Source organism: Poecilia latipinna, unplaced genomic scaffold, assembly GCF_001443285.1.
Source record: "Poecilia latipinna isolate Pla-1442-1.1 unplaced genomic scaffold, P_latipinna-1.0 Scaffold961, whole genome shotgun sequence".
Classification (NCBI taxonomy): Eukaryota; Metazoa; Chordata; class Actinopteri; order Cyprinodontiformes; family Poeciliidae; genus Poecilia; species Poecilia latipinna.
The window spans coordinates 75,120-99,547 of record NW_015113577.1 but is presented as its reverse complement, the minus strand read 5'-3'; the positions used below and the strand labels follow the sequence as shown (position 1 = coordinate 99,547).

At 39.8% G+C, this 24,428-nt stretch overlaps 1 protein-coding gene across 5 annotated transcripts in view; it reads right to left on the bottom strand.

Annotated features, from left to right (window-relative positions):
• The window catches only part of LOC106958095 (myelin transcription factor 1-like protein), a 133,927-nt gene that overhangs the window by 35,754 nt on the left and 73,745 nt on the right, over positions 1-24,428 (bottom strand). For all 5 annotated transcript variants that reach the window (XM_015049837.1, XM_015049835.1, XM_015049840.1 and 2 more), the window contains exons 5-6: positions 8,936-9,375; positions 3,848-5,017 (exon numbers count right to left, since the gene is read on the bottom strand). In XM_015049837.1, coding sequence (XP_014905323.1) covers positions 3,848-5,017; positions 8,936-9,375 — 1,610 coding nt within the window. The remainder of the gene's footprint in view (positions 1-3,847; positions 5,018-8,935; positions 9,376-24,428) is intronic.

Below are 24,428 nucleotides of genomic sequence, written 5' to 3'. Positions count from 1 at the left end.
ATATTAGATGTTGGCACCTCCACATCATAGTTTTTATTCACAATTTGTTTAGTGTCCCAACTTTTTTGGAATCCGGTTTGTAGACTTTAGTGTATTGACAGAACTACGGGCAGGAGCCTGTGACAGCCACCGGAAAAATAAAGACAGGTAACCCTGAGTCTAATGGAGGACATTTTCTCATCATTTGAAGCAATCTAAGTGCAGAGAGATGTGGAGGTAGGAATCAGCAGGAATCAAACACCTCGTCTTGGTGAACAAATTCTATCCTCCATGATACTCGCTCCTTCATAGCAGGCTGCATCAGAGGCTAGCTTCAGAATTTGTGAAAGTAGACGACATGCCCGTTTCCAGGCCGGAAAACCCGTGGGATGAACTTGGGTGGGGCCAGATTGAAAAATGCTATTTTTACAAAAAAAAAAAAAAAATCGTTTTAAAATCAATCACCCCTACATTCCAAATTGATCCTGGTTATCAAACAGTACAGTCAGCTCAGGTAATTATCCAAAGTAATTTAAAAAAGTTTCCAAGGAAATCCAGTGGACTACATGAAGTCACTGACTTGCAGCATTCACTCCTCCTGGACGGGCACATATAGCAACAGTAGAAAATCTCCTGCATTGTGTTATTGACTTTGCAGCGATCCCTCATACTGAGCAAGCATGTAGCAACAGTGGAGAGGAAAGCGTGACTGCGTATTTGAGAAGACGGAGCAAAATGCACAGAAAATACACACTAAATGATGTAAGATTATTTTCTATGTTCATGCAAGTAAAAAGTTAATAGCAGGAGAGGGAGACAGTCTGATGAAAAGTCTACTAAAATCATAACTGCAAATCAAGTATAATCTGTTAGACTTTCTAAGGGGTAAAATTAAAGCTTTGAAACTCAAAAGCAATTTTTATCGGGCCCTAACATCATTTCGAATGTTTTCTTTAGCAAATCTGCCTTTATGAGCACGAGTTGTGTTGTGGAGGAAAAGGGATTTCAGGATTTCAGTCTGGATTGAAATATAGCAGAAAATATAGAAGAAATCTCAAACTGTTCTGACATTCTACAAAGAAAATATTTTTTGATATTTTAAATGTTTCATTATTTTTGTCCAAGAAAAAACAAACAACAACAAAAAAAAAACATTAGCTTTTTGAGTGCCAAGCACACTTGAAACCAAATTATTTTTCTTGACCTTCGAATCCGCTTTTTTATGTCTTTCTTCGACATTTATTTCTGCATTCATGTGTGGAGCCAGAATGAAATGATTAAAACAAAGACATGCATTAATTGCTTTACTGAATTAAAATCTCTGTTTTCTTTTCCGCTCTATTTTCACACCAAAAGCACTTTTTGAGACATTCTCCTCCACAAAAGAAACAAGATTGTCTTTCCCCCCCTGAATCCTGCATCTTATATTTCCTTGCAACTAGATCAGATATGGTTCCAACCAAAATGCACTTAGCTGTGCTGATTATTTATTTCATGTTCTGAATGGAATTACAGAAATAAATGTAACTTTTAATGATATTTCAATATACTCTATGGAAATGTTGACGTAACAAGGGGAGGAACGATACACAGTTCTTTCATGTCTTAGACCATTTTCTAACTCACCTCACGTGAACAGACATAAGCCCCTCAGTTGGGTTGCGGTGTTAAAATCATTCGAGTGAAGGGAAGAGTTTGGAAACGACAAACCTGAGAGGTGGCATAGGGCACACGTAATCATACATTTACAAATGAGTCACCAACATAAATTCCATGTCCCATTCATCAGAAAAGAAGCACCTCATTATCCTTTGGGGCCATCATCCATCTATGCCACATTAGGCCCATGTGAGTTGGGATAAAACTGCAATGTCATGTCTGGCTCTTTTGTCTGGCACCAACACAATCAGGAAGCAAAGTTTCATGTTGATAGGGAACTTGAGCTGCAAGTAAAATGCAGCTTCTTTTGTATAATGGCTTCATTATACAATGTTTGCTGTTAATGTTTCAGCAGCACATTGGAAATAATTCTCCATTTCCATACATGTGAGTGCAAGCAGACGTGAAGCTCATGCATCTCGCCTGCATCGCTTCTATTGTGGAGAGCGGAGGCAGCCAAGTGGAAGGCATATTAGAAAGCAGGGGATATTGATTGTGGCTGGGGACTGGCTGTGCTTTGCATAGCAAATGGCCCCCATTACCATACCATCTCTAGATAATTAATGTGCAGTCAGTGGGCCTGTCGTTCGTTATCGGTCATTTTGATACTGTTCAATTTTCATCTCAACCTCATGCTTCTTTTAGGGAGCCTTGCTCCTCCGCTAGTTTTTATAAATCACACACCGAAACCCTGGTCAACGAGTGTCTGTTACTATCTTGCCCGGGGAAAGATGCTTATCGCCTTGCAGCCGTCTTGCATCCTCTCATTATACCAACATTATCCAGGCACAAAGGCCAGGGAAGACTCTTGAAATTAGCATTTGTGTGGCATTTAAGTAGCAATATAAACCTGCTGTGAGTTGTGTGGCATTTGAGGTGTAATATCATCCCGCTGTGAATTGCCATGCTCTTATTTGTTGCTCTCATCTGATATCATCCATACAGGTGACAATAACTTATCCACGTCGGTCTGTGTATTACTGGTGCAAATGATGAGAAGAATAAAGAAGTGATGATCTGTATTTTCCTTAGCGTTGTGCTGTTAAGACTTGTACTGCAGATCCTAAAAACAGAGGACCCTTGTTTCATGGTTTTTTCACCCAATCTGTTTGCCTATAGGTTTAAAAATAGGCTGCTTTACCCTGAGCTGCATCACAGGGATGAGATTTGCGGTCCTAACAGGCCATGCAGATTGCCATTACTTATGCCTGACAAGCCTACCCTCTGATGTTTCCATACTGGCCTATTTTACAATATAAGCTGCTGCTGCTCCTCACGCTGGTGCCGAGATTCGAATTTCCAAATTGGCTGGAAAAAAAAAAAAAAAAAAAAAAAAAAAAAAAAGCTTGTCCCGAGGTTATACTGAGGTTCCCGGAATGCACACGTGTTTGTCTGGTTTCTTCTGCAGAGGAAATGAAATGCAGAATACTGAAAAAGCTAATATTTTACCTGAGCCTGTCAAATGAGAAAAGCCCTACTGTTGTTTGTAGAAATGCTTTTTGCAGTATAAAACAAAACACGGATCTTGACCTTTGGTTTTTTGGAGCATCTTATTTTTTATGCTTTCTTTAGCCTATAAGATGGATTATTTGGACTGAATTAACTCTTAGTTGAGTAAAAATAAAGCATTTTTCTACAGATAATTAGTTAATCACTCAAAATATATATTTTCAGCAACTGTTACTTTATTTTCATATATAAAGCCACCTGTAGACTCAGATGATGATCTGACACAAAATTATAGACATTGATATTTTATTTGATCTAAAATAATTCAAAAATATTCATCCTAAAGTTCAATAATGAATGTTCATTATGCCAATATTCTAAAGGTGAAAATTCTTTCGCTTGAAATTATCCTGTTTAAAATAAAATAAATCTACAAAACAGAGCTTTTCAGAATTTCAGAAGACCATCAAAATATTTGTCATTTGAAAGTCAAACTTAGATTTTTGTAAAAAAAAAATTTATTCCTGAAATTCTTTTTATCAGCTTAATGTCCAATACCTTCAGTAATGAGTGAAGCAGAATTTTATAGCAGCAAGTAGACAATAATGATTGCATGCAATTATCAGGAACCTACTGGGAAGGCGTAAATAATGCTTTTAAATAAATTACTGTTTTTAATAAATCATAAGACTAGTTAGATTGTGACAAAAACATGAGACTGGGTTACAAACATGAATCAGTTCTAATGGAATCCACTTACCTTTATGGAAGAAAGGCTTCTTCATGCCATCAGGAAGCCGCGCTTTGCGCTCAACGCTGTAGCCGTGACGTGGGCCGTGCTCTTCATGGGTGTACCTCACCCCGTCTCTTCTGGCTGCGTCAGCAGCCATTTTATCCCGCATTGCTTTGGCACGCTCCGACTCTAGTGCAATAGCTTTCTCTAGCAGGGACAGATTCCCCTTTGTCATGTCAAACACTTCCTCCGATCGGTCCGACGTCACCGAGGCCGTGTCCTCGTCAAAGTCCCGGTGGCTGTTGGTGTGATATCGCTCATCGTGTGCACAGCTAGAGAAGGCCTTGGAGCGTGGGCTCAGCTGCTCCTCAAGCTTCATGAGATTGTCCATGTCAGAATAGTTCCTATCAAGAGTCCGTCTGTCGTCTTGGCTGCTGTGGTAATCTCCATAGCCGTGATGCTGGGGTTGCTGATTGGGGTCCCCGCACGAATAGTGATTTTGCTGAGTTGGGCCATTTCGTTCGTTGGGCTTTGTTTCACTAAGTTTTCGAGCCAAGTCGAAGCACTGGTTCCTTAGGCACTCCAGACTGCTTAAACACACTTCCTCATCACTGTTTTCTATTTGTCCGTTACTGGAGGTCCTAATTTGACCTCCGTTGTGTGCGTTTCCACCGTTGTGAGTACAGTCAGTATCATCCCCGATGCCGGACGTTCTGTTCTCAAACTCCTGTCCGTCTAAGCTGTCGGACAGAACCGCACCATGACCCTGTGCCAGCAGTTTGAGAGAGTCCACCGTTTCTCGAACCACATCGCTGTCAACGTCCAAACTCAGATCTTCTCGTTGTGTTTCATCCCCTTCCTCCTCCTCTTCTTCCTCATCCTCTTCCTCCTCTTCGTCATCTTCCTCTTCATCCTCCTCCTCCTCTTCCTCGTCGTCTTCTTCCTCCTCTTCCTCCTCCTCATCATCTTCAGCACTGTGGGACGAGTTGCTGTTCATCTCAGACTCTGTCATGGCGCGATTGGCGGCGTCTTCTGCGATCTTCCCCAAGTTAAGGAGGGACTTGGCCACGAGCTCGTCATAGTTTTCATACTCATCGTTGTTGTTGTCATCCTTCTCTGTCGCAGGACCGGATTTTCCGACACCGCCGCCTCCACCATTGTCTTCGTCCCCCTCACCAGTGCTCATCTGATCTTCCTCTGTTGGGAAGAAAGAACAAGCATCTTGTAATTCCATTTCCGTCATTCTATTTTACAGCTAAATCGGATTTCTGGGCTTGGACCATCTAAATTGGATAAGGAACTCTTTGCTTCCCCTTAATAATTTACTTTGAGAGTCTTAGCAGCTTGTGTTCTGAATTGTGAATCACCACAGGAAGTTAAATGCAGTAGTTTAGGAAAGTTCCAGGCAAAGATGCTCTATGAATCATGTTTTCACAGTAGGCCCCTGATTCTTTCTGCGCCATTCAGTGCTGTGCAAAAGTCTTGACTCATTTAATGGAAAGGATGTTGTAGTCTTTTAAATGGCATTGATCAATATTTGTTTAAGGTTTTTGGAAGTTTTTGACAGTTTCTTTAGACTTAAGTGATTTACTGACTCAATCATACTTTATTCTTAATTACACAGATTAAAATGTATTTATATCAAAAGATCTAAATCTTGTTTCATTGTGAAAACAGTTTCCTCATCACAATATCTCAAGATAACTACTTTTAATCGGTGAGAATTAAAAATAGAAACTTCAAGTTGACATTTGAAGTTTGCATAAACTTTAGATAGTGGCTGTTTTTGAAGTTCATACAAAGTGTGATTATGTTGTTTTAGAGTATTAAAAGTAAAACAAGTCTTCTTAAGTAGTAGAGATGGGAGAAACCTTAATTAAAATGTTACAGTTAAAAGTTTTAAAGTCATCCTAACAGTGTTCCTGGCCAGTTTTTACAACAACATTTAATATTTGTTACAGTTTAAACATTTAAAAGTATTCTATACACGTGACTTCATCTAATAAAAGGTAGATGAATCAGAGATGGGTTGGTACAACAGAAATGTCTTATATTCCATACTCTTTCCTTTTTTCCCATAAAACTTAAAATAGATTTTGCACACTATGTAGTTATCCCATTGAACACACGATCCAACTGGAACTTGAGACATGCCTATTCAGTCTATTATTTTCTATTGAAAACGTAAATTCAAAGTCATGTCGTGGTGTTCAAACGGTAACATGATGAACTTCAGTCAGCAGCTATTTATCCCTTGCTTGTAAAGTTCTTTATTTTCATTAAATCATCAGTATCTTTAGAATTCCTTTCAGTGCCTAATTGATTCTGGCAGACTGCAAAGGTTACTGAACCTCTTCTGTCAGTAATTTCAAGCACTCACTCCTGGAGCACTTCCAATCTCTCCTTTCACGTTTCCGCCCTGTGCCGTCGAGAGCACATTGCTCATATTGGCGCCACATTTGCCTTTTGCATTCCTGTAAAGAAAACGCACCCGGAGGTCCCCAATAACATGTAGAAGCAAAAGGAACAAAAGTTTGCATCACCTTTGGTAACTTCAAAACCAGGGGAAAAAAAAAAAAAGATATTAATGAAAAAATATTTTTTACTACACTGACAAAACACAAAGATGTTTGAATATTTCTTGTGAAAACAGTCCTTGTTCTACAAAAGCTTTGTCATCTTTACACACATTTCTACACATCCAAATTTAATGAGAGCAACACAGCCTTTGCTGCCTGGAGGGTGAGGGCTTTAGAGCAGGAAGAGGGAACTGTCACGAATGACCAAGCACATATTTTGACAGCGAAAGGCTTCTTACAGCAACCTCCAGCACCAGGGGTTTAATTTTTGATGGTTTGAAACATGGCACAGGGAAGCAATTTGAAGAGCAATCAAGGTACACAAAAGGGATATAGAAGCAACACAGATTAAGGGGGGAACAGAGGGATTGCCCTGCCCTGAACTGACGTCGTAGTAGCGACAATGGGGCGTGCATGTGAATGAAAAACACAGAAAAGCTCCTGAATTTCACCTGGAGATTGGTAACTGTGTGCCATCAGTAAATGGGAACAGCAAAGATGATGCGTACCGGAAGAGGTCGTACACCAAATCCAATGCTCCTCTTTCAATGTTTAATAATTACAGAGCCCTAACAAAATAAGGGTGTGCAGAATTCTTTCCGGCAACAGGAGTCTTGTACAACACTTCTAAAGGGTAGGTGCAGACAACTTGCCTTCGATAGAAACAGAGTGAGGTCAAAGAGATAGTGGCACAGGCTCAGTGTTAAAGATAAAATCTCAGCCATGGGCTCTAATGAAAAGCAGTCTGAAAAGATGTTTTCACATGTCTGCGAGAAAATAGGAGCGCAGCGATGCCACATCAACACTTTGGGTGGATGGAGCTGCGCGCCAAACAGGGTTAACACACTTCTCTCTCTGAGCTTCACTCTTAATTGGACTTGAAGGCACTGTCAGGTCCAATCGTGATGCGTGGGTGCAAAGCCGAATCTGCTGGAGAGAAACCTGCCAGATCTGCTGTTTGGTGCATCACTGGGGGAAGGGGAGATCACAAACATATGGGGCAGGAGCTTCTGAAATCCCACTGCCAAAACTGGGTGGAATTTTGCAGTGTGTCTTCATGAGACATATATTCAAACTTGAGTGGCTAAAGACTCAATTCTTATTGAGTTAGAAGTTTGGTGATATTTCCTCGGTTAGGTTAAGGTTTGTTCAGAGAAGGATGATCAAGTTAATTTTCTACTGCTCAAACAGATTTCAAATTTTGAGTAGAGATGATCAAATACAGTTCAGATTTCTTTTAAAATTATGCCTTCCAGGTTAGTGTCATGTTGAAAATATCAACCCTGATATTTAGTTCATATCTGTAGAAAGTGGTTGAGTATGCCAATATTTTTTTCCACAGGTTTTACACTTGGCACAAGACAGGTGGGTGCCCACCCTCCACTGTCTGAACATGCAGCTATGAAATTCAAAACTCGTCGATGCAAAGCTGTAAAAAAAACTTTGATGTCAGTCAGTACGAAACAAAACAACAGATATTATTTCCGCCATAACTGCAGATGTTCTTTTTACATGTTGGGCTATGAAAAACTCTTACCAGATCAGCTATTTTATCTTCATTTTTCAGATGGATCTTGTTTTACTCACTTCACGGTTTGTAATCCTGTTGTCAGACATTTCTTCAACCCTTTGAAAAAATCCCCGTCAGACGTTTTTGAGAAGATATTTTAAAAATCTTTTAAAAGTATCTGATGCTATGAAGGAAAACGCAAGTGCTTAAATTAAAATCAAATTGTACTGTGCATGTGTAACCTAAAAATGGATATATGATAGCTTCTATTCTCATAAACTAGATTGATCTGAAGTGAATTTGGACTTGATTGATTTCTGTACCACGGCATATGGAATGAATCAGTTTTATCTGCTGTAATCTGGTATTATATAAACAAACTGAGCTGAAGTGATACTGAATTCAATTATGTGGTACCAGAGTAATGAGATTTAAGCTTTCTATGAACATGGTGGCATGCCAGGCTATCTCTGCTGTTGATCATACCAATAAAAATGCTGGAGCTCATAACTCCAATGAAAAGGCAATTCTGGTTGCTTGAATACATTTATCATGGGCCTTTTGATGTGGACTCACACAATCGGCTATGTTATCTATAGCATATCGTTACAACTTCCTACCATTGTTACCAATGGTATCTTGCACAGTCTGCAGCTTTTAAGTAATATGATTTCATGTTCTGGTCAATTAATCCGGCTTTGTTTAAAAGTAAAAAAAACAACAAAAAAAAACACACATTGCAATTCATCATGTCGAATTTAGCGAACACAAACTACATGAACATTTGTACAAAATAAAAGTTTTAGGATCATCTCAGAGAATGATGAGCGCCAGAACACAAACACAAAAAAAACAACAACAAAAAAAAACCAGGAAAGCATTTTTTTCTGTTTTGAGGGGCCTTAAAGCCTATTTTTCGTTTTTGAAAACTTTCTTCTATATCGATTTGTACAACCATGAAAAAAATTCACAAAATGCACCACATTTGCTGAATTTATTTCTAACATTGTCCTTTAGTACTCTTACCTTGTTGCTGATTCTGCTCTCCGTCTTCCTCCTCTCCTTCTTCATAGTCCACTTCCTCTATAGCTTCCTCATCCTCCTCTTCTGCCTCCTCCACCCTCACTTCATCGCTTTCCTCCTCTTCGTCTTGCTCCACCTCTACCTCCTCTTCTTCCTCTCCCTCTCCTCTGTCCTCGTCCTCCCCGTCTTCATGCTCCATTTGTTCGACATTATAGTCCATGTAACCCTCGACGTCTTCCTCTTCAACTTCTCCCTCCTCCTCCACGGCCCCCTCGTCGTCTTCCTCTTCCCTGTCGTCCATCTCCTCTGTCCCGTCTGTCTCGTAGCACTCCTCCATGGTGGAGTTGTCCATGTCATCCAGGTAGGTGCTCCTCTTCGGAGAGGTTTCCAGAGTTTGCCTGTCTAGACCCTTCCTCTTCTTGGCCACAGGGCAGCCGTACACACTGTCGAGGACAAATGAGAGTACCTGTTAGAAATATTAGCTAACCTACAAAGATTACATCCCTTCATTTTCTGAAGTTGTTGCATTAAAAAAATGCTATTTTTTTCTAAATGAAGTTTTTGTGATAAACCAACACTTGACAGAGCAGTTACAGAAAAATTGTGAGTTTAACAACAATTAAAAAGGAAGAAATCAATTGTTAAACTAAAGCTAATAGAAGTCTTGCTTAATGTTTGCCTTAATTTATACAGGGGCGACAAAAATCACAGTAAAACACGGCGGTGGCAGAATCATGCTGTGGGAAAACCTTTTCCTTAGTAGGGACAGAAAAGCTGGTCAGAGTTAATGAGAATATAGATAGAACTTATTGAAGGGCAGTACTTGAAAATAACTGTTAGAAATCTAGCTAAAAGACTTAAAACTGGGTTGGAGGTTCACCTTCCTCCAGGACAATGACCCCAAACACTGAGCTTGGGCTAAAACTGAGTGGTTTATATAAAAGCATAGTCATCTTTTAGTCAACATCGAAACATAAAACACAATTGAGAATCCGTGGAAAGACTTGAAAACAGACTCTCACAGATTCCTTCCATTCATTGTGACTGAGCTTCAGCTATTTTACAAAAATGTTATTCTTGAGATGTGCAAAGCTGAAAGAGGAATACCTCCAAATACTTGCAGATGCAATCACAGTGAAATGCAGTTCTGCAAAGTATTGACTCATTGGGGACCCACAGGAGTAAATGACACACTTTGTTTTATTTCTCTTGAAAAATGTGTCTTTTTCATTCCAATTCCCCCAAAATACATTTGTAGTGATGAAATGGCCAAGCGTGAAAAACATTCAAGTGGTCTAAATACTTTTACGAAGTACAGCAAACATCACTGCTCATGTTAACCTTTATTTTGTAAAGCTTATTTACAACATTTTGAAAGGAGTTCAATACTTGCAGGGTCAAAGACGGAAAACATAGCATCTCAAGTTGTTCCGCCGAGACAGACATCAGGCTTTAATTAGATGTGCTCATTAACTATTGAGTTGTTATGCTAACGTGATCTTTTTATTTTCTTACATTCCCACACACACGAACCCCTAAATGAAACAAAATCAAAAGATTTAACGTCAGTTTTTCCTTAGGCTAAAGAACACCACAATGCCTGCCCTGTAAACACCTCCAAACTCAGTTTAGAGTTGTGAAACACAACAGCTTTTACAAAATTCACTCCGAGTGAGAACAAACCTGAATCATATCAAGGCACCTCAGGTTTTAATGTATTCTCTGGCTCTCCTCTGCATCTAGGGGACAAATCCTAATCTGATAATCTGATAATCTGTGTATTTGCTCAGGCTATTGATCAGAGGGATCTTATTCCATTTGACTCATCAAACCTGAGAGAGTCCTGGAGCATGTGCCCGATTTCAGAAATCACCCACACAAGTCAGTATTTTTGAGCTTTTTGAGCTGTCAGATGAACCCAAAAGGCTCTGGTCACATTCACTCAGCTATGAAATATCCCCAGGTTCTCTCCTGTGCACAGCGTCAACACTAACACAAGAAACTTTAAATGAATGAAAAGATGTCGATGAGATTTGAACTGAAACAACAGCAGCAAACTGATATGTCTACACCACCTACTTTTCTCATATTCCAATCCAGGTCTATTCAATAGCCTATCCATACTCAGTCAGTCAAGGCTAAATCTCGCCCAGTGTGGGGATTCCTTAATGGTCTGACCCCCTGCACCACCCGTGACCAGGGGCCTCATTTCATTAATCTAAGCCTACATGGAAACTCATTCCCTGCCTGACAAGCTCTCCCCCCCAGGGCAGCGAGAGGGTTCGTGGGACAGTGAGGGAGGGGGGGTTGAGACTGAGCTGCAGCACAGTGATCAATAGTGCTTGTGACCAAACATCTCGAAAGCACATTAAAATGCCACTCATCCTGGCTCCTCTGTTCCGTGGCCCTCTCCAAATAAATCAAGGGCCAGTCCCAGCAGGCAGGCGGGCAAGCAGGAGAGGAGGGGCAGAAAGGGAGAGAAGTGGTGTGAAAGGTAGATAGACACGGGTTCTCACCCCCTCCTCTCCTGCTTTGTCACCTAGCCTTGCTTTTCTACCTGTTTTTTTCTTTTTTTTTCTTTTTTTTAACAATAAAACAGTCTGAAGGCAATGTTTGTTGTCAAGCTTTAAGCTTGGCTCTGTGAATCTGTGCCTGACAGGTCTTAATGCAACTACATCCAAAAATAATAATAATAAAAAAGACCATGTTGTTGAACTGAATAATTGCTGCAACATCAGCTAATGGACAGCAAATAATATGGGGTGGGCTGTGTATTTTTTCATTAAAAGGAGTCAAGTGCGCATTATTATTTTAGGAGCAGGCTTGTACAACCACTGGAAGTGGACCGCCTTGATGTGCGCAAATGAATTTTAATCGCAGTGGTGACAGGACAGTGCAGTGTGGTCTTCCTTTGTCAGATTAATAGTTTCCCCAACAAGTTCAGCTTGTTCTTGTAGAACCACAGGTCTAGTCAAAACAAAATTTTTATTCCCAGAGGAAGGTTTTTGGTATCTCCACAAATGAGAAGCATTTGATATATAATACATATTTTGTAACATGTCTAGCTTATTCTAGAATGATTAGTTGTTGTTGGCTAAACAAGAATGAAGAAAGCTTTCAAATGTCATGCTAAGTGTGTTAATATGTTATCTATAACATTAAATATTGATAGCTAATATGTTGAACTTTCAATGTGAGTCTCTCTTATCCAAATAAATTGTTACAGGTTTTGAAAAAGGTGAAAGTGAAAGCCATCGCAGCTTTAAGATGGTTATGACAGCTGTTGCAGATTGTTTACATTTTTTAAAACTAGACCTCTAACATATGAAAAAAAAAATGCTTTATAAACATAGTAAAAATTTTCTAACCCGACATAGCTCTTATCTTACCAAAGTCTATTTATGACTGGTTGACCAAGTTTAACTATGGAGATATCAATTTTCAGATTGCCAGTAACTACGGTATCGGCATGGATACCACGGGCTAATCAGCGAATGTGGTGAGATGCCAGTGGAATTGGTTGCATGCAATACCCGGCTGGGTCCCGTTTGTACCACCCAAGATGTGGTTCCAAAAACGGGGATGAATCTGACAAGATCTCTGGATGGAGACAAATCTGACTGGGGAACAACTGATTAAAGCCGTCCCTCCAACGTATGCACCAGAACGTACGCTGCAGCCTCAGTATGAAATCCTGCCCAACAAAACCTTTGTTGTTGTTGTTGTTGTTGTTGATTTGCTGAGTGATCCAGTTCATCCAATCACAAACAACCACAATGTTGCATATGTGTCTTGCAAATGGCATAGGAATACACAGCATCGTACAGCATCACTCTCCTATGCATTTAATTTTGTACCAAAAATAACTATTACCACTACCAGCAAAACTAAAATGCAACATATTTCTTTTTTAACAGAAATATGTTAAAAAGGGGATAAAAATGCGAAAATCAAATGCGAAATCTAAGGATTTTTAGTTACACTTAGCTTCAAATTTAACAAATCTAAAATGGCATCTGATAGGTGTAGGATAGGTACTGCATGTATACCATTCCTATGCTCAAAATCTAACACATTTAACAAACTGTTTCTCAGATATTAAAACAAATACCTTAAGATTACATCAGGCAATCTCACACTACATTTTACCAACCGTCTGTCTGATTATACATCAATACATTGACATACAAAGCAAAACAGATACAGCGTGATAACAGCTTCATTGTTAGCTTAACATCATTTCCTTCGGTTTGAGAGAACTTTATAAACTCCTGTTCAATCATAGATCATGAGGCAAACTTTTTTGATAAATTAGAAACTGATTGGTTCCGGAACAGTGCTATAATTCACCACAGCTGATTATCGCTGTAAGAGCTGAGCTCTTAAGTGTCCTTTAGATGTCGAACTGTTGCTATATGATGAAAAGGTATGTTTGCCTTGCTTCTAGCGAGCCCCATGATGACTAAACCTGCAGGAAGCCTCCGCAGCTTCCCACGTTCTTCCAATCCTGCCACCGAGTGACCTTGTCGGCAATGTTCCTCATCACAGGCCTTGCATCCCACTCACTGCACTTAGCAATTAAAATTCCTCAAGTAATTAAGTGGTATTTTACTTGAAAAGAGGACTAATTCAGCTGGAAATGTGAAGAAAAAAACAAGACGATGAGAAAATACTGCACCATTCTAGGTTGCTTTGCACCCCCCACCCACCACCTCCACCACCTTCCTGGCAGAATGACAAAAATCCTCCGAGAGGCGCGTGCAGGATGGGAGGCAGCAATCAAGAGGAGAAAAGAGCTTCAGACCACAAAAAGACCACTTGATTTTTCTATAAAGTGGGCATCCTTAGCATTACAAGATGGAACAAATTCTATTACAGTGTGAACAAGAGGCCCCCTTAATGCAGAATAGCCCCGTCAGGAGGCATTGTACTGAACGGGCACCAGTTCCTGGAGCATTAACGTGAGACAGGGGAGAGGAGTGGCAGGAGACAGAGAGCTCCTGTTTGGCTAATTTCAGTCGACAGTTGAGCGACTGCTGGAATGCGACACCGTTCCACGGTGCCTTTATTAGCAGTCATATTAGCGGCTGTTCGCAGCGGGGGCAAAAGCTTTAGCCGGTCATTAGCATCACACACTATTTGTCTCCCTGATGCACGGATGAAGGTGCTGTAGCTGCTCCCCCTGCCTCCTTTTTCCTTCATCTTTTCTTTCTGCCATCTTTATGTTCGCCATTCCTACATTTCTCTGCATTATTTCAATATGTTAAGGTTTTCAGCGTAAATTGCTCTCTGCATTACTATTCCTGCCATTTTCCCCTGGTTTCTCTAACGCTGCTACTGTCTTCATCGCACTTATTGCTCCACAGAGCAGACTGGAGACAGAGGGAATGCACCACCTCCGACTGTGCTCCCTATCCAGCAGGAGGATCTATAGACACGTGTGGCAGAGCCCCGTCTCCATGGTGATACCCTCCAGAAACCCACGAGGGATTCGCCATCCTCACAGCCAGTCAGCCAGCCAGTGAGGAAAAATGAGAGAGAACGGCAGGCAGGGAGAGAAAATGAGGGGTGGGGAGGAAAATTAGAGGCTATAGGAGGCGAGACAGATGGGAGAATGTATGCTTTTTTGTGCATTTCTGTATGGAGGCCTCTTTCATGTGTGCACAAACCTGGGAAGTATAGGGTACAGGAGGGATAAAGAGAAGGACGTTTTTGCGTGTGAAAGAGGAGTGAGGATCATTTCAGAGCTGTCAGGCTTCTCCCAATAGCAGAGGAGAACAAAAGGCAGTGTCTTGGTGCAGGAGGCTCAGCAAGTGCATGGCAGACGCCACAATTTGGGGCGTTTGCTGGCAGCTCAGTCTCCAGCTTGCACATTTGCTGTTTTGGCCCGTTCATGAGCACAGGAATGACGACCAGACTCATAAAATATCACCTCAAATAGCCTTGGTCTTGACACAATCCCCAACTATGAAGCTCAAATGATGCTTGCGCATAATAATGTGTCTTCCTGGATTTACAAAGCCAAAATGTGACAAATGACAACTCTTCCTTCATCAATGGTGCTGAAATAACAGACATGCTTTTCACTGCAATGGCAGCGCTGGTTTGGGTAATTTACAAAAGACCAAAAACTGATTATGTTCCAAACATGTGAGTGACCTCTTGAATTTCTACCTCATATCATGATTTGGACATTAGTTGTGCTCACCTTTATTCAATGCTTAAAGGTAGAGAGGCGCCCAGTAGAGTTTCATTGCTACTTTTGAATAGCAATGAAAATGAGATCTTTATTTTCTGGTGAGTGAACATGCTAAAGTAAAACTGGGCAGTAAGCAACAAAAACACAGTTGAAGTTGTTCCTAAGTGAAACGGCTATATGTTCAGTACTAACAGGGTGTTAGAAATGAAATACAAAAAAAGCTGTTAGAAGCTTAGAAGCTACGATTCGTACCATTTTTTATTCTTTGTAGGCATGTTCATTGTTTAATTAGGCTACTAATTCACCTAAGCCAGTAAAGATACATCAGTATACAGCATGAAAACTTTATATTGACTCAGAGTTGTTCTGGTTTATCATCTTCAGGAGTCCATTTCGTAACATGCTGGCTTTTTATCTTGTGGAATTATAATGGTAAAGTTGTACTCAGCAGGAAACACACATTATGTGTGTTTTCTATAGTAAGTCATAATACTTGTGCTAATGGACCATATACGATCAATGCTAAATACACAGAAACATAAGGATGGAGCCTTCTGTCTGTCTTTTGTGTTCCTTTCTTGCATTTTTTTTAGCTCTTCATCAAGGAGTTTGGGGATGAATACCCAAACACAACAAACAAATCAATACTAATAATTGTGGGGTCAGTTTAGTTAGAGCTCACATTGTATCTGAAGAAGGAACAAAGAAAAAGACGATGACAGAAACGGTTCCACCTGTCACTCCACGATCTGTCCTGGATGCACAATCCGTACCATCAGGTTATTTCTGCAGGACTGGACAAAGCTACTGATTTGAGTGGAAATTGTAGAAAAATATAGAATGCAAAAATAGAAAGAAATTCTAGAAGATTTGAAAAATGGTAGTGAACAGTAATCCGTCTTGTCAAAGAGTAAATTTACAGATCTTACAAAGAAATCAGAAAAAAAACGCCTGAAATTAGTATCGGTACGCGAGAGCTTCTTTAGAACCTTTTTTTTCTTCTTTTTTTCCACACAGCAAGTTCTAAATATCCCACAAAGCTCCAACTTCTTGTCCCCGTATGGTCGGTTCTGGCTCCAAAAAGGATGAGGGGCAAATGCAAAATATAATTCTTGAAGTTCACAAACCCATCAATAATGTAAACTTGGTTCCTTCCATCTTTGGACAGTCTTCTACTCCTCTTCTCGACTTATCTGTACATGTTTCTGCCTAAGCGCAGCACAATGACAAGCAACCTTTCCAGTTGGCAACTTCCATGTGTTTACGAAAATCTTCCAACATTTATCCTCTAAACCCACCCAAAGTGTTGGCTGCTCATTTTTTTTCTCTGCCTTGTGCGCTAATTACCAAACCAAAGTGTTTTTGTTGCTTAGCTAGAGGTTTTTCTCTATGGTGGAGAGCATATTGGAACTGCTGAAGATAGGAGGGATGAATCAGGATTGCACAGATCATTTATGTTTCACCAGACGAGATGCCAAAATTTTGATTCTGATTTGCAAAGGGAAAGGGACGTAGTTTACAATGTTTTCTTCATTCAATGTTAAGCTGGATTTAATTCTTGTTTGGATATTCTTTTGACTCTATTCTGTCTTACATCTTCACATAAAGTACCTTTGGCTTAAATACGTTTGCCATCTTTAATGGTGCCTTCCAAAGAAATGAAGGGTTAATGAAGTGACAACATTTCACAGAATGCAGTCTGAGAAAAAAGCTTTCTGTGCTTTAGTCTGAATAAGACCCAATAAAACACATTTATTTATTTAAACAGTCATATTTAATAAATTGGAATATTATGGAAAACAACATGTATTTCAGTAACTCAAAGTGAAACATACTGCATAGATAATTTACACACATATTTTAACTAATTCTCATTACGTTCCGCTTACAACTGATGAAATCACAACATTTTAGATTAGAATATTACATTGGCACAATAAAAGTGTTTAATGCAGAAATGTTGGCTTAATAAAAACTATGTTTATTATCTGCTTTAGGGTTGTTACATGAGCCTCATCAACACATACTCAGATATATGTATATATATATATATATATATGTATATATATATATATATATATATACATATATATATATATATATATATATATACATATATATACATATATATATATATATATATATATATATATATATGATGGGATTTTGTTTTTAGGTAAAGAAAAATCCATACCATTTTTTATTAACCTTTATATTTTTTTGTTTCCTGTATATTTTTCAGAAGACTGCGCAGCTCCCGTTTCCAACTGGAGACTGGCCATGTCCATCCCCCCATTCCAAATGAAATAGTCTTGGCTGGTGAAGACCAAGTGAGAGACACCGCTCAACATTTGTCAGAAAACTGTATAGTTATATTTTGATATTTTAATAAATAATCAGTGTATTTACAGCAATAAACGTTTAAGTAAAAAAAAAAAAAAAATCATAGTCCTAAACTTTGAAATGTCTTTGTAAACATGTTGTTTATGTCAGAGATGCATACAACTTTAAGGCAGCTGCGTTATCAACTATGAGAATATTAGTATTTATATTATACAAGCTATTTTACATAATTCACTTGAGGAAGACCTGGGGAGGAGAGCTCATCGAGCAGCTGATTCTAGACTGTAATGTGGCTATCTGTCATCCTGCTACTAAAATCACTCCCGGATTAGCCAGGTAAGGAGTCTTTCCACCAGCGTAATGACTTCAATCAATCACCTCGACTCTCGAATGCATAAGGAAAGAACAGCTAGGTAGCTGCTAGCCCATCAGCCATTTTCTGAGGAGGATTTCCCTCTTCTTTTTTTTTTTTTTTTTTTATCTGTCTACCGAAGCCACTGAGGAGGCTGTCACAGTAGCTGTTTGTTTGGAAGAACTGATGGAGTGATGAAGCAATCTTTGGCTGTGATGAACCACCTGAGTGAAGATATATTAGCTGTGTTTCTATTTTGTTTATTTCTTACCTGCTGTGGAACATAATCATTGCCTGATTAGAAGCCAATAAAATACATTACAAATTCTTATCACTAAGTGCCTTATTGCTCGGAGTTCTTCACTTTTTGTTTGCATGTAAGAAAACCAGAGTGATTTGCCAATTATCAATTGTAAAGTACTGATTACAATGCAGGCGCTAGAATAAAATTAAAGGTGAGATCTAAAGGGAAAACGATGCTATTAATATATTTCTAGAGAATTTTTAAAAAGTGCTGAAAATAAAAATAACTAAATCGCAACCTGAAAACTTCTCCTTTTGTTCTATTAACAATTGATTTATATTTTTTCTGGCTGAGTCCATTTATATTAGCATGGTAAAAAAAAAAAAAAAAAAAACAGCCACTTGTTCTACACTTCTGCTGTTGAGAAATGTTAGCTTCCTAGATTTTGTTGAAGGATTTTGTTGCAGTTTTAAACTTTACCCAATTGCTAATGTTTGGCTGTGAGGCATGTAATGCACCAGTTTGACGCTATGAAGCTTACCGGAAATCTCTCTTCCTACACTGCAAAGAGAGAGCTGTCAAGCCAAACGAGATGACTGGAAATGTTAATGCAACATTTGGAAATTTAGTCAACATGGACTAAATGACTGTATTCACTTTCTCCGTTGCCATTGACAAACTACAGTCCTCTATAAGCAGAATATAGTGCAGAAAACCAATATCATTGTACTCAACTTCTTCTGTTCACTGATTGGCCTGGTTGAAATATTCAAATGGAGAAATTAAAATGGAGCACTGAAGAAAAATGAGAATTGAATATTCTGCAAAACATTTTTCTGTGACTTTTTAACTTATCTGCAAAGATGGTGACACTGACTATTAAGTGTCACCATCTGTAAAAAAAAAAAAAATACTACTGGAAAGTAGTAACTTTTATTGGTTTAAAAATTTTACAGCATTATTATTATTTAATTATTTGCTTTAACACATTTGGAATGTCCAAAATTACCAAGTAACACCTGTTTCATTATTGGTTTCAACAAGGTATGGTAAGTATGGTTTGATTCCCTAAGAAAATTATTATTGAGTTTGGATTGGGTGTTTTTCTAGATTTTTGCTCAAGATAATTTATCAAAATGAAAAGCATACAAATGTTATAGGTAACAAGTCATAAAAAGGGCAATACTGAGAAGGTTATTTTATTTTATCAGTAGATTTCATTCAAAATGATCATACAACTAATATTAAACAGACCCTTTGCTAAAGATTTAATCTCGAACCGAAACCAGTAGATCTGAACACAAGTTAGGGACAAGAGAATACATAGATTAAGAACATAATGAATGCATGGCATTCATTATGCCATGCATTGATGGCATAATGAATGCCATGAATGCCATGTGATTTGTTAATAATAACCATCACAACCATCCTTGGTGGTTACAGTAGTTCCTCAATAACATAACAGAGTAAAAATAATCTTCCTTTTGTGAGGCCAACTCTGTTTCATATTTGCTAAGCCTCGTCTTTCCACCAGTGGAGGAGGGCTGTATGACACTGATGTAATTCTGTTGGCAGCTGCTGTGGAAGGGAAGGCATGCCAGAAGGAGGAGGAAGAAAGATCCAGAAATGGGTATGAAATGGGTTCAGAGGTGAGGGGTCAGGATGAGCCCGAGCCCGGAGGTGGCCCCGAGTCGCTAACCCATTCAGAAAGCGCCATCTCCCCTCTCCACTGCCAAGGTCCCACCCACCCCCAAACCCCCACGGCACGCTCGGCACTAACCGTACATGATCTGCCATTCCCTTTGATGTTGTTCCACCGGGAGGCAGTTATAAAAATAAAAAAGAAGAAAAAAAGCAGGGATAGGAGAAAAAAAAAAGCATAAACACCACCTGTTTATCTGACGTCAGGTAATGTCAGGAAGGCAGTTTGCAGGCTTGTCATAAAGCACAGAAGGCAAATGAGGGGGAGCATTTACAAAGGGAAAAAAATAAACAAATACGTGCACGCCACTGTAAATTTGGCAGTCGCACTGTTGAAGGGCTTTCAAAGCCTGCTTTAAACTGTGTTAGAGGACAGAATATGCAGCAGAACAAATACATTAATTAATTAAGTCCTAGCAGGCGAAGAAAGAGACTCGGTGATGTAGAGTAGACAATATAATACTGTTTTAGTGAACTGTCATTACAGCAGTGATTGTATTTGAGCGGACCAATCTGTGTCCGGCTCAGTCGTGCTGCTGAAGTGATAACAGCTGAATCAGAGCTAAACTGAAATGAACCCCAAGGCGCCATGCACAGTCTGAAGTGTATAAACTAATGACAGAGCTGACAGATCCAACCAGCTCAGTTCCTTTCACCCCCAGCCCAAACACGTTTCGTTTTTTTTGTTTTTTTTGTGATATAAAGCTTTCCCATTAAATATGGAAATTTCTGTTTCGGTGACAGATACTTCATGGAGGGGGGCTGATGGCATGCACTGTGTTTTTTGGAACGGGAAGTGGCAGATTTTGATTAATGCGACCTTATCTGGTGCTGCACATGGAGACAGAGGGCTTCCTGAGCTTGGTGGGGGTGGATGGATGCCTGTTCTTTCTTTACCAGCCATCTTTCTCTCTTCAATTTGATATTACTCTGCATTTCTTCTTTTTTCATTTTGCTTTTGTTCTTTCTTTGCCGTTGTCATTCAAGTCCTTGCTTTACTGCATGCTTTTCTAGGCCATCTGGTGCTACTACGTGACTCCTCTTTGGACTGCCTATCATTGCATCTCAGTTAATTAGAATACATCTTACTCAATCATGAGGAAGAGTTCCCACTTATCAGTTGCCCATCAAACAGTAACTCACCTCCATATGGAGGGTAAGTCACAAAAGACCATTGCGAAAACATTCAGGCAATGATCTGAATGTTTTCAGATCATGGCATGAATGAAAAATTGGTTAAAGAAATTGTGCACAACCAACAGAGATTGTTCCAACATTGAGTGGTTTATAAAGTGAAGCGCATTCAAGACTTTTGGAGGTATACACAAGGTGAACATTGCTACTACAGGCACATATAACGTTTCCGTTTCTTGTTCTAAACCACTCCAGAACCAATGGAGTGATTTCTGGCCAATCAACTAACTTGCCTGACCCAAACCTCAAATGTATGGAGGAAGATGAGAGACACCAGACACAATATTGCTGATATGCTACAGGCTGATATTAAAGCAACCTGGGCTTTTCTTAACATGCTCTGTGCCACACTGTATTGCTGCAAAAAGTACCAACCAAGTATGTGTGCGTGCATTGTACATCTCAGCGACATACCGGTATGCTTCGGTACGAAAATATTTTTGTATGAAAATAATCTTATTAAACCGGTCTTAAGCAACATTAGAATTAGAAGCCATAATAAAAATAATAAAAATGATTTGGAATTAAGCCTTGAAATAGCCATATAATTTGGTAATAGATCATAAAAGTTTCACTTTTTGAATCAAATCATTGAATTAAGTAAATTTTTAGTGGTATTCTAATTTACCGAGATGCACATATAGATGTATTTGGGCATCTATAGTTTCCAAATCCTCCTCCTCCTTCTCCGCTTGTCCCTGCCAGAGACTGAGGTGCAGTGGTGCCGCTTCCCTCTGTCGCTCCATCACTCCCTGGCCCACTTCCAATGCTTTTAGTGAGAGCTATCTGTCAAGTTATGAATAATACAGGCCCAAGGCTGGTGTTAGCTTGCTAGCTAGCTATGTGGAATCCAAATGAGGTCTACAGCAGGAAGAGAGCACTTGACTTTTAGCTCGCTACCACGCTCTCCCTACCAAGACAGGCAATTACTCAGCCCACAGCCCCAGCTGCAGCCGTGGCAATCATAAACGTAACCCCTCACATCCCTGCATGCACACACGCTCTGGAGCTGGGCACATTTTGCATGTATAAGCACACACTCCAATCCCCAGGTTCCAACAGTGCTACAATTGTCTATGCAGAGACACAAAACAAAGCTCACTCGCCTTACATGACAGTAAATCCATATCTATTCTGGGGGTTGGGAGAGCGAAAATACAGCGTGCATTTAGAATTTTTTTATTTTTTTTTTCCATAAAGTGCAGAGTGATAAATGAGCCAAGCACTTTTGAAATTGTTTTTCATGGAGGACGACGAGAAAGTGAAGGAACCGTGTCTGTCACTCTGCTGTCGGAGTTGGAGACACTGAGCTCCAAAAATCTATTAATCAACGGCGGAGTTCCTTCATCATGTCTTATCTGTTAATTAACAGAAGATGCAGCGTCCACCTTTATCGTGCTCATTCCACAGGGCTATCACGTGTATCAGGTATATGACACATGCATGGTCGCATAATTAGCTTTGCACCTAGGCATCTTTAGGTGACAGTGTTAACCCATCCATCACTGCTTCTAATCATCTGCTGGAGAAGAAGTGTGGGATGTAATTACAGAGTGCTAGGCAACGACAGGCTTCACAGGTAAAAATAGTCACGCAGGATGAGAGACCTCGTTATGTGTTTGGCATGTGGGGTGTGCGTGCGTGTGTGTGTGTGGTATGCATGCCTGCGAGTATTGAGGTAATGAGATCTAGTTAGTGATGCTCCAGAGTGTCTTATTAACAAATAATAACAGCACTCCTTTGTTTTTTACTTCTCCTCCCATCTATTATTCACACCTCACAGATTTACTCATGATTCATTTATAGGAGCATCTTGTGCAACCTAGAAACTAAATGTCACCCAAAACATTCCCTGTTAGGTGCATCTGAGAGCATGTACATTATGTTTCTCCATCTGAGATGCGTATAAAGACACAATTCTCAACTAGGTTTAAGCATGTGGGTTGAATCTTGCTGTTGCAATCCAACAAGATTGTGAACGAGGAGGTGGTGGGAGGGGGGAGGGGACAGGATCCAGCTTTGCCTGCATGTGCACACACACATAAGAGCCAGTGACAGAGTGCTATTGAACCAGATGAGTTGGATCTTGCCGGATCAGTAACGAGGGCTGTAGTGAGGCCATTCTGCCATTCAAGCCCCCTGTTGCGAAATCAGCATGAGGCCCTGTGTACTTTAGTTGGATTTTCTTTCCGCTGAAATTGCCAGGTTGGAGAGCGGCACTCAGCTGGGAATGCTGCTCTACATGTGAAGTAGGTTGTGTGTGCGTGTGCGTGTGCGTGCGCGCGTACGACTCGCATGTCTACATTTGTGTCATCATGTTGAGAGGTCTTTCGTAAGCGTGGATGTGCAGCATGTGTGAGTGTGTATCTCTATCTGCTCTCTTTCTCCAGGTGAAGAGTCTATTCGGAGGGCGCCGCTTCAGTCGAGAGCCCTTCATGTCAGCCTGGTAGCACTTTACTCAGGAAGAAGCGGACCTAAAGTTCACCATCTGCCTTGGCTGCAAACACTCAATGGACCGTCTCAGCGCGACTACAAGTGGTTTCATACCTACGTCTACATATAAATACATTTAAACCTGGGAAGTCACATTAAGGCAATGTTTGTCTGAATTTATTTATTTGGTTCATGTGCAGGAATGTCAATCCTAAAAGAGAAGATGTACCCACTGGCTAATTTCCATTGGTAGTCCCCCAGAGGAGGTCTAGCACAAATTGCTAATAAAATAGAGGATAAATACAAAATAAAACCTAAAGAGATGTATACAAACTAAAGAAGAAGAAATGTTATTCTGTAGAATTTCTAATACAATTTCATGTAACAGAAAATAAAATAAAAAAGTAGAGATGCTCCAATCCAGAATTTGTACTGCCAACGATGCCCATATCACAACTTGCATTATTGTTTACCAAAATTGCTAAATACATAATAAGCCTCAGGCCAATCCTTTTATGCCTATGTTTGCATTATACCATAAAACTGTTAAGTCTGTATTCAGATTGCTGAGACTCGGGACAGGGTATATGATATAATGAGCTTTAAAGAAGGTTATTAATTATTTATGAGTGCGGCCATAACTGCTCGGTGTGTACAGTCGTGTGTAACCTGCCAAGGACTACATTTGTAAATTAGTTTTAGCTACAATCTTGAACTAGATCCTGCTGCAGGTTTCTCCCTCTGAAAGGGAGCTTTCCTTTCCCTGTCATGCTACATACATGCTCAGTATGAGGGATTGCTGCAAAGTAATTGACACAGTGTAAGAAACTGTTCTTACATTGTGTACATGTTCGTCCAGGAGGATGAAGCCTGCAAGACAATAACTTGATGCAATCTGCTTGGTTTCCTTAGACAGAAAACTTTTTCACCAGTTTGAATGATAAACTGAACTTGACTGCTTTGTTTGATCAACTAGGATCAACTGGATTGTATGTATGTATAACAGAGTTACAGATGTGCTTTTTTT